The sequence below is a fragment of the Macaca mulatta genome, chromosome 20 (genome assembly GCF_049350105.2).
Source record: "Macaca mulatta isolate MMU2019108-1 chromosome 20, T2T-MMU8v2.0, whole genome shotgun sequence".
Taxonomy (NCBI): domain Eukaryota; kingdom Metazoa; phylum Chordata; class Mammalia; order Primates; family Cercopithecidae; genus Macaca; species Macaca mulatta.
Genome location: NC_133425.1, coordinates 3,728,863 through 3,742,925, shown reverse-complemented (window position 1 = coordinate 3,742,925; position 14,063 = coordinate 3,728,863). Strand labels below are relative to the sequence as shown.

Sequence of the window (14,063 nt, the reverse complement as noted above, 5' to 3'; positions counted from 1 at the left end):
TTCTCCTGCCTCAGCCTCCCAAGTAGCTGGGACTACAGGCGCCCGCCACTTCGCCCGGCTAGTTTTTTGTATTTTTTAGTAGAGACGGCGTTTCACCGTGTTAGCCAGGATGGTCTCGATCTCCTGACCTCGTGATCCGCCCGTCTCGGCCTCCCAAAGTGCTGGGATTACAGGCTTGAGCCACCGCGCCCGGCCGCTTTTGGCTAATTTTTAACATCCAAAGCTAATAAATAATCAAGAAGAAATAGAGAACATTAACAAAATAAATTATGTTCTATTTGGGAATGCCTAATATCAGATAATAACAAGTATAGTGATAAGAATAAAAAAGATAATAATCACACATACCTTCTAGGTTAGAAAAGTTAGGAAAAGAGATTAAATTTAAAGAAACAACATTTTGCATGCACACAAAAAACAAAGAACTTCGCTCATGATGTGGAAATCATGAGCCAGCAGCAATCCGTCTTCCTGGTCCAGATCACTGCAAGGCCAGGGTGGGGCCCCCCGGGGCAGCCACGCAGAACCTACTGGACTTAACTCGCCAGAAAAGTCACCACCCAGTTCAGGAAGTTTGCAGAGGGAAACCTACAAATGGTCCTCGGATATGACTTCCCTGCTCCTGGAGGGCTCCCTCTGGAAGAGGCTTGCAGCATTCCAGTCATAGAATGTAGGTGAGCACTGCAGCGGGCAGCCTCCCACACCTGCTTGGCTGTAGGCCCAGGAAGCCCCCGGAGGCCCCTGGCTGAAGAGATCAGACTCAGCTTGGAGCCCTGGAGTTGATGCAGCAAGACCATGTTTAATGAACACCAAAGCTGGCGGTACAGATGAGGGCCTTGGGGACTCAGGCGGGGGCCTGGAGGGCTGCAGTGGGCTGTGAGATGAGTGGCGACTTCCCTCCCATACCTCTCCCGGAGAGAGGGATTCACCCTGTCCCCCTGCGAGCCTCTCAACAGTCCTGTGAGGAGGACAGCAGGGCATGGGGACTGGCCCCATTTCACAGTTGGGGAAACTGAGTTCCAGATGGGTTTGTCAGCTTGCCCAAAGCCACGCAGGGTTCCCGGTCCTTCCTCCTGCACCACTATGGGCCCAGTCAGAGGCTACGTGAGCAGATGGTCAGGGGAGGCTGAAGCCTCATGGGAGGAGCAGGCAACGGTGTGGGGATGGACAGTGGCACAGTGCAGGGGACTCCAAGTGGCACTGGCTGGAGACCAGCAGGGACGGAAGTAGGGGCAGGACTGCTGGTACCTGTATCTGTGACCCAGGCCTCCATGGTCCCAGAACAGCCACTCGGGCCTCCACTTCTCCCTTCTCCCCTCCGTGGTGGCCAGACCCTCAATACCAGCTGAAGGAGGTCACAGGGCACGGAGGGAGGTCACAAGGCAGGGGGCTGCCCCCTACAGTGCCCAGAGGCAAGGCCTCCCTTGGCACCTACCTGTGTCTGGCCAGTGCAGGGCTTAGGCAGGGCAGGGGCCCAGGGGCCCAAAGGCTGTAAGATGAGAGAAAACCCTGACACGTGGCCAGCCACAGCACCACAAGAAGGACAGAGGGGGGACATGCATCCATGCAAGGTGGCCAAGGAGGTACTGGGTGGCCAGGGCCTGGGGAGGGCGCAGGGCCTGGTGCAGAGAAGCAGCTGGGGATGAACTGAGATGAGCATGCCACAAAGAGGGGCTTGGGCGTGACCTTGGGCCCCAGGTCACTGCAATGACAAAGAGGTGAAATGGGCAGCTGCAGAGGCTACAAGAACTCAAGGAGGCCTGGGCTGGAACGGAGGGGGGCTGAGAAGTCCCCTGGGTCCAGGCTTCTCTGGGCAGACCCCTGGAAATCGAGCTTGCTGGTCTGGGTCGGTCCCTGAGGGCCTCTCCCGGGGCCACCTCTTCAGATGGGAACACGCAGGGAGGCCCAGCAAAAGCTTCAGGCTCTGCAGAAACACGAGGACATGTGACATTCCCTCCAGCTCCCACCCTCCCTGGGGGTGGAGCCCAGCACAAATCCCACCCTCCTCCTCCCACCCAGCAGTTCCCAAACGCAGCCCAGGGGAGCCTCAGAGCCGGCCAAGCAGGGTTACTGAGAGAGGTGGCCCAGGAGGCCTGGGGAGGGAACTGGGGCAAAGGCCCGGGACAGGAGGTGGGATCCGCCAGGGGGCAGGCCCAAGGGTGCCAGTCTCTTCTCAGGATCTACTCTGGGATTCAGTCGCCAGTCAGCCAGGCTGCAGGGCCCTGCTCGGGAGGGTGCGATGCTACGCAGCACCAGCAGGGGGCACCACAAGCCCACCCTCAGCTGCACGTTCCCGCTGCCATTCCACTCCCACCCCCGGGGCTCAGGCTGCATAGAGAAGCTCAGGGGCAGCAAGACCCAGACACTCCCAAGGCCTTGGGCTAAGGAAGCCTCCAAGGAGGAGGAAGGTACTTCCTATGCCAGCTCTGGGTGGGGCTGGGGGCACTGCAGCCCCTCCAGCTCTGACCCAGATGCAGGTGGACTGGGGAAGCCCAGCCCAAACCCCAGGTAGAGGCAGCAGCAGGTCCAGGCAACGCCAGGCTCGGCCACGGGGCCCTGCTGTCCCCCAACCCTGCCCACCACATGGGGGGTCTCATCTGCTCTCTGCTGCCCAAGGTGGCAGCCCAGCCTTGGCCCACCACCCCACCGCGGCTCAGTCACCGTGGCATAGGCTGTCACTGGGTGTCAGGGTCCTGGAAGCCCCAGGCCTCCACAGCAGCGATGAGGAAGTTCTCGGAGCAGAGGGGCTGGTTGTTGAAGGTGTCACAGTGGCTTGTGCGGCCCCGGTTCAGGTCCCCATCAATGTAGAGCGCCTGGCCACCTCCTCCCCCTGCAGGATGCTCAGGTCAGTTGCGGTCTGACTGCCCCATCAGCACTGCCCCAGGCACCTCACCTGCTGTCCCAGCTGTCCTGCCCTGCACAGGCCTCTCTGAAACCGCACAGACCCTTGACCCTCCATAGCCCCCAGGACTAGCTGTCCAGGCTGGTCGCTCCCTCCCAGCTCCCTCTCACCCATCGTGCCTGGTCCACCCCGACACCCAGGGCCTCTTCTCTGCCACCCCGGTCAGGGAGGGCTGGGTGCAGCAGCTTCAGCTGCCCGGACCCCCACACCCTCATCCCAGGGCCCCGTCTGCTGGCACTCACCCACGATGAGGCAGTCGCTGCCCCCTGCCATGAACATGGACTCGGTCTTGGAGGGCAGGTTGAAGTGGCGAGCAGCCAGGAAGGGCGAGAGGCGGTCGGCAGGGTCTGAGGAGGCGGAGTGGCTGAGCGGGGCGGTGGGCTCGGCAGCCGTCAAGGGTGGGGGCTTGGTCAGCTCAGGGTGCTTGATCACCACCCACTCGTAGCGCTGCACCTCAGGCTGCAGCTGGGGTGGAAGCAGAGCATGAGGAGCTGGTGCAGGCACTTGCAGGACCCTCTGCCCCAGAGCCACAGCCTGTTTCATCCCCCGAATCTGCACCCAGAGCCCAAGGTGGGTGCAGCCCGAGCCAGGGGCTGGGGAGGTGGTGGCTCGAGCAGATAAGCCCCCCTGCCTCGGAGCAGCGCGCAGCTGAAAGATCAAACCCGAAGCACACATGGCGATGACGCTGCTGGGTGACTGCCATGGTGACATCAAACAGTGTCCCCAGGGCAGGCGGGTGCTCCCAGAGCAATGCAGCTACAGGGTCTGCATGGGGGTTGGGGGGCACTTGGCCCCACTCACCCTAAACACAAAGCATTCTCCGGTCCCAAAGAAGCCCAGTTTGCCTCCAAACTTATTTCTCTCACTCCAGTCTGTGGACAGGTAAGCACCACACACCTGGGGGAAAGGTCTGGGTGAGGCTGTGCCCACAGGCCCCCAGGAGCGTCCCTGTGCTCCAGCCTACTCCAGCCCCACCAAGTCACAGGTGGGGGTGCAGGCATTGCCGTCTCCCAGCCCCACCCCAGGGCAGGGGTTGTGTAGGCAAGGCAGCGTGCGTGCACCCTGCCCCTGGCTTGGGGCTGGCAATAAGGGTGGGTGGGGGCTGTGTTGGGGATAGTCTTATTTCCCCTTGTGACCCTGAGCGTGGGATGAGCCCCATGTGCTGGCCACACCCACGCTCTACCTCTGGCTCCAGCCCAGGAGGCCTAGGCTCCGGAGCCCATCAGAGCCAGCCCTGGCTCCCGGGTCCGTGCTCACCTCCTTCTGCGTGGTCTTGATGAGCAAGAGGGTAGGCTCATGTCCTTCACACTGGAAGTAGAACCTGGCGTAGAGACACGCATGCCAGCTGTCACCCTGCACACCCTCCCAGCTGCCTCCTGCAGCCTCCACTGGCCCCGGCTGTCTTGGGGCGGAAGACCTGGGAACTGTGCTTCCTTCTCTCTGGGTCCCGACAACACCCTCACCCAGGTGTTCTTCTCACCTGGCCCTTTTCTGCCATCCCCAGGACAGCCTGCCCTGGTGTGACTCAGGGGAGAGGCCTGCAGCGGAAGGCCCCAGTGCAGAGCCAAGCGCCAGGGGCTGGGGAAGTAGGAACCAGAGGAACAGGTCCCCGCGGTGGGGAGGTTTGGCTCATCCTCGCAGCCCAGGCACGTGGGAGCCAAAGATGCCCGTGTCTGCCAATGTGGCACCCAAAGCTTGGCTTGTGTCCTTGGCAGGGCCAGGAGAAGTGGCTCCAGCTATGCCAAAAAGCTTGAGGCGTTGTGAACCTGTTAACGGTGCCGGGTGGGGGCTGGACCAGCTCTGCCTACCTCACCTCCAGGTCATCCCAGGCCCAACCCAGAGCTCCCACGGCCACATGCTGTCCAAGGCTGGAGGGAGGCTCCCTGGCTGCACCTGGCAGCGCCACCCTGGAGGGCAGCAGGCCTGGGGTCCCTGACAGAGCACCATGTCGATGACAGGGTGGGGAGCGAGCACAGCCGGGACCTGCCACGCACATGGTCCCCCAACCAAGACAATGCTGTGAGCTCCGAGGTGGGGATTCTGCCTCCCACGTCTTCATGACACCTGCACGGCCCCAAGCTGTGGCATGCCTGGCCATGACTCCCAAAGTCTGGGTGGCCTGGGGAGGGCAGAAGCCCAGAAAAGGACCCTGATTCTTAGGCCCCACAGGAAGAAGCAGGGCCTCACCAGGTGCCCAGGTTTCAGGCCCATTTCCAGCCTCTGTGGGCAAGACATGTGGCTGGGCAGCTCTGCCGCCCGCTCTGGCCCCTTGGGGTGTTACCTGGCCAGGCTGTACCCATGCTGCAGGGAGGAGAACAGCAGGAGGGGCTGGCATAGGGCAAAGCGCTCGGGGACCCAGGACCAGATGTCTCTCATCTCCCTCACGCTGACGATCTCTGAGCGGAAGTTCTCTGCATGGACGGCCAAGTGTACAAACTGCCTGAGGGGAGCAAGCAGGGGTCAGAGCCTGAAGCCACGTCCGGGGCCAGGCCATGTCTCCCAAGGTATGCCCCAGAGCCTCTTTGGAACTAAGCCCAGAGGGAACTTCTTGCCTGCTTGCCCCGGTTTAGGGCCGGGTTCTAGGTGCCCAACAGGGAGAAAGTTCCCAGGAGCCCCACCTCCCACCCGTTACAGAAGGGAGAGTGCCCAGCTTGGATGGGGACAATGCACCTTTTCTCTAAGAAATCAGGACAGAGAATGACTGCTCTGGCAAGACAAGGCTTCGGGGTGAGCCAAGCACCAGGAGATAGCATGACAGAGGCAGACAGGCAGGGAGGCAGGCAGACGCACAGACAGAAGGCGCCTGAGCAGCAGTCCGGCTCGGAGGCCGCACTGCCGAAGCCAGCCCGCGAGAGCAGCCCTGGGACCCAGAGCATCAGCTGGCCTAGAGTCAGCCTGGTGGAAAGACAGAGGCCAGGTGTGCGGATGCAGTTTCAGACCTACCTTTTAGAAAGGGACACACTGAAAAACAGGAGAAAGCAACGGACATGGAGAAGAAAAATAAAACAGACAAGGAGAAGTTAGTGTGAGTACCGATCCCCTGACAGGCCTTTGCTGGCCCAGAAGAAAGAGGACTGCACGTCAACAGACCGCAGAGTGGCACCACCACAGCGCCGGCTGCCAAATGCACATAGGACACCATGAACCCTTGACCCTGCTCCCCTGGGGCTGTGCTCCAGGCAGGGAGGCCACGCCCAGCAACCACAGCAGAGACCAGCCATGGAGCCCAGAGCTGGAGGGGTGGAACAGGGGCTGCCCTGAAATAACCCTGGGAGTGGGCCTGGCCTCCCGCGATGCCTTCTGACCCCGTGGCCAGCATCAGCTTTCATCTCAGCCGCGGGCCTGGTCCCAGAGGATAGGAACCAATGTCCCTCGTCTGTGGCTGTAACTGGGAAGATCCTTCCTGTTTCAGTGTCTTTCCAGCCATGCACAGATGGGTGGGTGGACCATGGGCAGAGGCCGCCTGGAGGCCAGCAGGATGAGCTCATGCCGGACACGTCCTGCCCCAGCCCCCTACCCTGGGCGTGCCCCTCACTGGCTGCCGGGGACCTACCTCTTCTGCTTCACAGTGATGCCCTTCTGCTTCAGGGCTTTCTCGTTGGCCATCTGCAGGAGCTGGATCTCCTTGCGGGAGAAGAGGCGGATGGCGAACGCTTTCTCCAGCAGCTTCTCCGGGGACACTGTCTTGGCGATGTGTTTGACGAACGTGCGGATGTCCTGCTTCACGCTGTCCGACTCCAGGGGCTGCCCGGCCCTCACCTTGTGGAAGAACTTGAGGATGGCCAGCGCCACGCGGTACAGCACCTTGTAGCCCTCCACCAGAAAGACGTCAAAGACCCGGGCGAAGTAGCAGAGGGGCAGCTCCCCAAACAGCCAGCGCTGCCAGTCCGCATAGACCTGCAGGACGTCCTCTGACACGGCCACCATCAGCTTGTGGGCCGCCTGGCAGTACTTGTTCACCAGGTCCCCAAACGTCATGCAGGACGACTCAAAGGCCAGGAAGCTCTGGTCGATCAGCCTCCTGCCGGGGTCGTTGCAGGCCAGGATGCGGCAGGCCTTCTCGAAGCACTCGGCTTCGTCAATGCTGTAGTGCAGCAGCAGGGCCACCACGGCCGGCAGGGCGGGGCAGAAGGAGATGTCGGGGAACTGGTTGGCGATGCACAGGAGGATCTTGCGCACGGCCCCCTCACCGCGCGCATTCAGGCAGTAGCTGGGCACCTGCGTGTTGTCCACGAACTCGGGCAGCGGCAGGTAGCTGCTGCTGTGCTTGCCCACGATCTTGCCCACGATGTCGCTGTACACGCTGGCGTCGGGCGTGACTGTGCGGCAGGGAATGTCCCGGATCAGGCGCTGGTACACCTTTCCCCGCAGGGCGTGGCTTTGGGCCCAGTAGCCCTGGCGCGCCAGCTGCTTCAGTTCCTGCAGTTCAGTGCAGCTCAGCTCCTTGGGCCCCAGGTCCTGGATGGCAGCGTCCATCTTGTCTCTGTCCACGAAGCAGTTGTATCCCGGAGAGTCCATAGTGCCACTGTGCTAGGGAGGAAGCCCTGGGCTGCAGGGAGGGGAGGACAGAGCGGCTAAATCCTCCAGCCCCCTTTCTGAGGGTGTTCAGCAAACCTGTCTGCCATCTCACACTCTGCAGGATTAAAAACAACATTTTTTGCATCTGTGTTTCAAGGTTCACATTTCAAAGAATGTATTTTTTCAAATGTGGTGTTTTCTTTTCTTTTCTTTTCTTTTTTTTTTTGAGACGGAGTCTCGCTCTGTTGCCCAGGCTGGAGTGCAGTGGCGCGATCTCCGCTCACTGCAAGCTCCGCCTCCCGGCTTCACGCCATTCTCCTGCCTCAGCCTCCTGAGTAACGGGGACTACAGGCGCCCGCCACCTCGCCCGGCTAATTTTTGTATTTTTAGTAGAGATGGGGTTTCACTGTGTTAGCCAGGATGGTCTCAATCTCCTAACCTCATGATCCGCCTGCCTCAGCCTCCCAAAGTGCTGGGATTACAGGCGTGAGCCACCACGCCCGGCCTGTTTTCTTTTCTTTTGAGACAGGGTCTCACTCTATGGCCCAGGTTGGAGGGTGGTGCAGTGGCGTGACCTTGCTCTCTGCAGCTTTGAATGGCTTGAACAATCTTCCTGCCTCAGCCTCCCGAGTAGCTGGGACGACAGGTGTCCACCACCGTGCCCAGCTAATTTTTTTTTTTTTGAGGTGGAGTCTCACCCTGTCACCCAGGCTGGCGTACAGTGTCACGATCTCCACTCACTGCAACCTCTGAGCCCCTGGTTCAAGCGATTCTCCTGACTCAGCCTTCTGAGTAGCTGGGACTATAGGCATGTACCACCATGCCTGGCTAATTGTTTTGTATTTTTAGTAGAGACAGGGTTTCACCATGTTGGCCAGGCTGGTCTCAAACTCCTGACCTCGTGATCTGCCCACCTTGGCCTCCCAAAGTGTGGGATTACAGACGAGAGGCACTGCCCTGGCCTAATTTTTTATTTTTTTGTAGAGATGGGGTCTCACTATGCCCTCCAGGCTGGTCTTGAACTCCTGGGCTCAAGCAATCATCCTGTCTTGGCCTCTCAAAATGTTGGGATTACAGGTATGAGCCACTGTGCCTGGCCTTGTTTTATTTGGTTTGAGACAAGGTCTTGCGTTGACATCCAGGCTAGAGTGCAATGGCACCATCTCGGCGCACTGCAACCTCTGCCTCCTGGGCTCAGGTGATCCTCTCACCTCAGCTGTAGCTGGGACTACAGTTAGGCGCCACAATGTCCAGCTAATTTTTTCTCTTTTTAGTAGAGACGAGATTTTGCCATGTTACCCAAGCTGGTCTTGAACTCCTGACCTCAAGCAATCCACCCACCGCAGCCTCCCAAAGTGCTGGGATTACAAGTGTGAGCCAGTGCACCTGGCCTGTTTTCTTTATTATTATTATTATTTGTGTGTGTCTGTGTCTGTGTGTGTGTGATGGGGTCTTGTTCTGTTTCCCAGGCTGGCCTTGAACCGCAGGCCTCAAGTGATCTTCCCACCATGCTGGAATTACAAGTGAGAGTCATGGTACCCAGCCACATTATTTGTCTTAATCTTTGTGTAAGTATTAGAAGGGCTTCCACTTAAGACAAGTGACTGTTCTGAGAAGCCATTACAAACTTTGGAGTATACCTTCTTTTCACAGAACTTATGAAGTTACCGGAATAGGTCACACAGATTCTGAGTAATGAGAGGCTACAGATAGAGTTTCTATAAGGGTTTCAAGAGCTTGGCCCTTGGTTGGGCACAGTGGCCCATATCTATAATCCCAGCTACTCAGGAGGCCAAGGTGGGAGGACTATTTGAGGCCAGGAGTTCAAGACCAGCCTGGGCAACATGGTGAGACCCCATCTCTACCAAAAAAAGGGCCTGACCCTGCTGAAAATACCTCCCCGCTCCAGCATGGTCCACCCCAGGCTCCCAAACACCACCCTGCACCCTGGGGTCCTTCTGAAAGGGACCCCCAGTAGAAGATCACTTTGAGCAAAGAGATGCTTCGTTCTAGTTCTCTTTTTTTTTTTTTTGAGACGGAGTCTTGCACTGTCACCCGGGTTGGAGTGCAGTGGCGTGATCTCGGTTCACTGCAACTTCCGCCTCCCAGGCTCAAGCGATTCTCCTGCCTCAGCCTCCTGAGTAGCTGGGATTACAGGAACCCGCCACCACGCCCGGCTAGTTTTTGTATTTTTAGTAGAGATGGGGTTTCACCATGTTGTCCAGGCTGGTCTTGATCTCCTGATCTCGTGATCCATCCGCCTCAGCCTCCCAAAGTGCTAGGATGACAGGCGTGAGCCACCGCGCCCAGCCCGTTCCCAGTTCTCTTTAACCAGCTGTGCGTGGTAAGAAAGTCACAGCCTATGCTGTCTCACCCTGTCGGAATTCTGAAGCCAGCTCTTAACTTTCTAAAACCACCAGCTTGAAAGCTATGCTTCGGGCAGGTGCTCCAGGGAGGAATCTCTGGTGAGGAGCAGGCATGTTTCCAGAGGGAGAGCTGGGACCTAAATGGAAGGTGCTGCAGCTTTAAAACTGCATATTTCTGGATCCAAATGAGCCAGAAGTCAAGTGGGGTGGTTGGTGTTTCTCCAAGAACAGCAACCCTTGGGCTCAGGCAAACATAAAAGGAGTGGGTAAGATGTGCCCTGTGGGATTCTGGACAACAGGTGACTTCCCTGGCGCAAGGCTACTGTCCTGGGCACAGAAGTGCAAGGTTTGCTTATGCACATCAGACTAACCTTTCCGCCTGGGATGGTACAAGTTCCCGGAGTGCCACAGGGGTCTGCTTCAGCAAGTTTTGGTTAAGTGACCGGACCACTCTGGTTTCTCTTGCAGCTAGAACATTCACCTACCTATTATAAGGCAAATACTACTTTAAAACAGTTCGTGAAAGGTAAAAATCATAGTATAAAACCTATGTCTGTGAGACACTGTCTTGGGAAAGTACCTCGATACTGTGTTTCTGTGTGTGTGGTAAAATACACATAGCATAAAATTAACCATTTTAGGCCAGGCACAGTGGCTCACACCTGTAATCCTAGCACTTTGAGAGGCCTAGGCAGGCAGATCACGAGGTCAGGAGATCGAGACCATCCTGGCTAACACGGTGAAACCCCGTCTCTACTAAAAATACAAAATAATTAGCCGGGTGCGGTGGTGGGCACCTGTAGTCCCAGCTACTAGGGAGGCTGAGGCAGGAGAATGGCATGAACCTGGGAGGCAGAGCTTGCAGTGAGCTGAGATCGCGCCACTGCACTCCAGCCCAGGCGTCAGAGCAAGACTCTGTCTCAAAAAACTAAAAAATAAAAAAAAATTTACCATTGTAGCCATTTTTTATTTCTTTATTTTTTGAGACAGAGTGCCGCACTGTCATCCAGGCTGGAGTGCAGTGGCGCAATCTCAGCTCACTGCAACCTCTGCCTCCCTGGGTTCAAGCGATTCCCCTGCCTCAGCCTCCTGAGTAGCTGGGACTACAGGCATTTGCCACCACTCCCGGCTAATGTTGTATTTTTAATAGAGACGGTTTCTCCATGTTGGTCAAGCTCGTCTCGAACTCCCGACCTCAGGTGATCCGCCTGCTTCAGCCTCCCAAAGTGCTGAGATTACAAGTATGAGCCACTGAAGTTGATTTTAATATATCCCACTGGAAAAACCTTGCCTACAGCAGGACTAGGCCTCAGAAGAAAAGAAACCCTTAAGACCATTGATTGGTTTGCTTTGTCCTGGGAGGGAAGGCGGCGAGGGCTCCCCCCTTCCCTGGTCCTGAAGGCCAGGCCGACAGGTCCACTCACATGCACACGGCCATGCTCACACTGCACGATCTTCCATGTGTCGGTTATCCACAGCTTACATCCCTCCTTCCCGGCTCTGGGCCCACTAGCCTCTGGAGGAACTCCAGGCCCATCCTGTTTGGGTGAAAGAACTGGCTCCTTCTTAAGGCAATAAACATGTTTCTAAACAGAACAGGAGCTGGGCAGAGCAGCACCAGCCTCCATTCAGCTGGCCCCAGATTCAGGTTGAATATTAAACTGGAAACAGCAAAAGTTGTGACTGCACCTCGCAAAGTTCCCTCAGGGAGATGCAGATCCCAAGTTGTGTTTGCTGCCGCGAATGGTCCAGCAATGTGCTGGACTCAGAGGGACACCCGAGCCAAGGACATGTGCAGAAGACCCCGAGGGAGCCCTTGGATTCTTTCTTGTTCCCCAATCCCTCACTCAAAAAAGAGAGCAGCACGACATTTCTGGGGCTGTGCACACAAGGCAACAAACCATTTAAGGCATCTATAAAAACCAGGTCCAGGCTGGGCGCGGTGGCTCACGCCTGTAATCCCAGCACTTTGGGAGGCCGAGGCGGGCAGATCTCGAGGTCAGGAGATCAAGACCATCCTGGCTAACATGGTGAAACCCCGTCTCTACTAAAAATGCAAACAATTAGCCTGGCGTGGCAGTAGGCGCCTGTAGTCCCTGCTACTTGGGAGGCTGAGGCAGGAGAACAGCGTGAACCCGGGAGGCGGAGCTTGCAGTGATCCAAGATCGCGCCACTGCCCTCCAGCCTGGGTGACTGAGATTCCATCTCAAAAAACAACAACAACAACAACAACAAAAAAACAAACAACAAAACAAAACAAAACAAAAACCAGGTCCAGGCCAGCACAGTGGCTCACATCTATAATCCCAGCACTTTGGGAGGCCAAGGCGGGTGGATCACTTCAGCCCAGGAGTTCAAGACCAGCCTGGGCAACATAATGAGACCTCATCTCTGCCAAAAAAAAAAAAAAAAAAAAAAAACAATGGCCAGGCATGGTGGCATACACCACTAATCCCAGCTATTTGGGAGGCTGAGTGGGGAGGATCTTTTGAGGCCAAGCCCAGGAGTTCAAGACTAGCGCACACAACATGGCAAAACTCCATCTCTGTAAAAAAAATACAAAAATTAGCCAGGCGGGCCAGGCACGGTGGCTCACGCCTGTAATCCCAGCACTTTGGGAGGCCGAGGCAGGTGGATCACAAGGCTAGGAGTTTGAGACCAGCCTGACCAGCAGGTAAAATCCCGTCTCTACTAAAAATACAAAAAATTAGCTGGGCATGGTGGCACATTCCTGTAGTCCCAGCTACTTGGGAGGCTGAGGCAGGAGAACTGCTTGAACCCGGCAGGCAGAGGTTGCAGTGAGCCAAGATCACACTGCTTCACTCTAGACTGGACGACAGAGTGGGACTCCATCTCAAAAAATAAAAAATAAATAAATTTGCCAGGCATGGTGGTGCACACCTGTAGTCCCAGCTACTCAGGAGGCTGAGGTGGGAGGATCACTAGAGCCCAGGAGGTCGAGGCTGCAGTGAGACATGATTGCACCACTGAACTCCATCCAGCCTGGGTGACAGAGCAAGACTCTGTCTGAAAATAAAATAAAATAAAATAAAATAAAATAAAATAAAATAAAATAAAATAAATAAATAAATAAATAAATAAAAACGAGGTCCAGATTGGTTTCCTTAGGTTTAAAAAAAAAAAAAAGTCTTTTATTATGCCGGTGATATTTGAATGCAAAAATCACAAAAAATCAAATAGTACCAAAATTAGGGAGTGAAAGTGTAGAGTTCTGTTTAAATTACCTCTCTAATCCTACTCCCCTTCTACATACAGATCATCGCTATTCACATTTTGGTATATATCCTGCCAAACCTTTTTCTTGCATTCACAACTGAGTGAGGTTTTCTTTAAACTGGACACTGAGCCGGGCGCGGTGGCTCAAGCCTGTAATCCCAGCACTTTGGGAGGCCGAGACGGGTGGATCACGAGGTCAGGAGATCGAGACCATCCTGGCTAACACAGTGAAACCCCGTCTCTACTAAAAATACAAAAAAAACTTAGCCGGGCGAGGTGGCGGGCGCCTGTAGTCCCAGCTACTCGGGAGGCTGCGGCAGGAGAATGGCGTGAACCCGGGAGGCGGAGCTTGCAGTGAGCTGAGATCCGGCCACTGCACTCCAGCCTGGGTGACAGAGCAAGACTCCGTCTCAAAAAAAAAATAAAAATAAAAAAAATAAACTGGACACTGAGATGAGGAAGTAAGGGGAAGTGGAAACTGAGGAAAAACATAAACTATCCTGGGCTGGCGCACTTACGGGCTTGAGTGCCCACACTCTGGAGGTGAGTTTTCACGGCCGAGTGGCTTTCCCTGTTGTCTGCTGGCTGGCTGGCTGCTGTTGTACATCGTAAGCTGCACCTGCTCCTACGCAGCAAACAAGGCCTGGTCTGTTCCCCACAGTCCCCCAACCCCTGATGAAGGTGCGGAGCCGGAGGTGGCGGCAGCGGAGGGAGTGAGAGGGGAGGCAGGGGCTACCATGGAAACGGTCCAGCTTTGCAGTCAGACAGGCCTGGCCGCAAGGTCCAGCTCTGCCACTTGTTTGCTTGAAATGCAGACAAGCCGTGCCTCTTCCCTAAACTGCAGTTGCCATGTCTGTAGAGCGGAGCCGATAATAACACCCAACTCCTCACGGGCAACAATTCCCAAGCAACCCCTGTGGGTTGAGCCCTACTCTGGACTGACAGGGTGGGGTGCAGGTGACATTAGGGTGACACCCCGTGAACAGTCTATCCCACTCTCTCTCCGGGTTCAGGCGGCCCCGGGCAGACAGTGCCAGCAG

The 14,063-nt window shown here is 56.4% G+C and overlaps 1 protein-coding gene across 1 annotated transcript; it reads right to left on the bottom strand.

Moving 5' to 3' along the window:
- Positions 1 to 2,570: 2,570 nt before the first annotated feature.
- Positions 2,571 to 7,535, bottom strand: TBC1D24 (TBC1 domain family member 24; the record flags this gene model as incomplete). Its single annotated transcript, NM_001257565.1, is given in 6 exon segments — positions 2,571 to 2,830; positions 3,145 to 3,367; positions 3,704 to 3,799; positions 4,160 to 4,223; positions 5,184 to 5,342; positions 6,456 to 7,535. Coding segments are annotated over 6 exon segments (1,662 nt in total). The 3' UTR covers positions 2,571 to 2,675.
- Between the last annotated feature and the right edge of the window lie 6,528 nt (positions 7,536 to 14,063).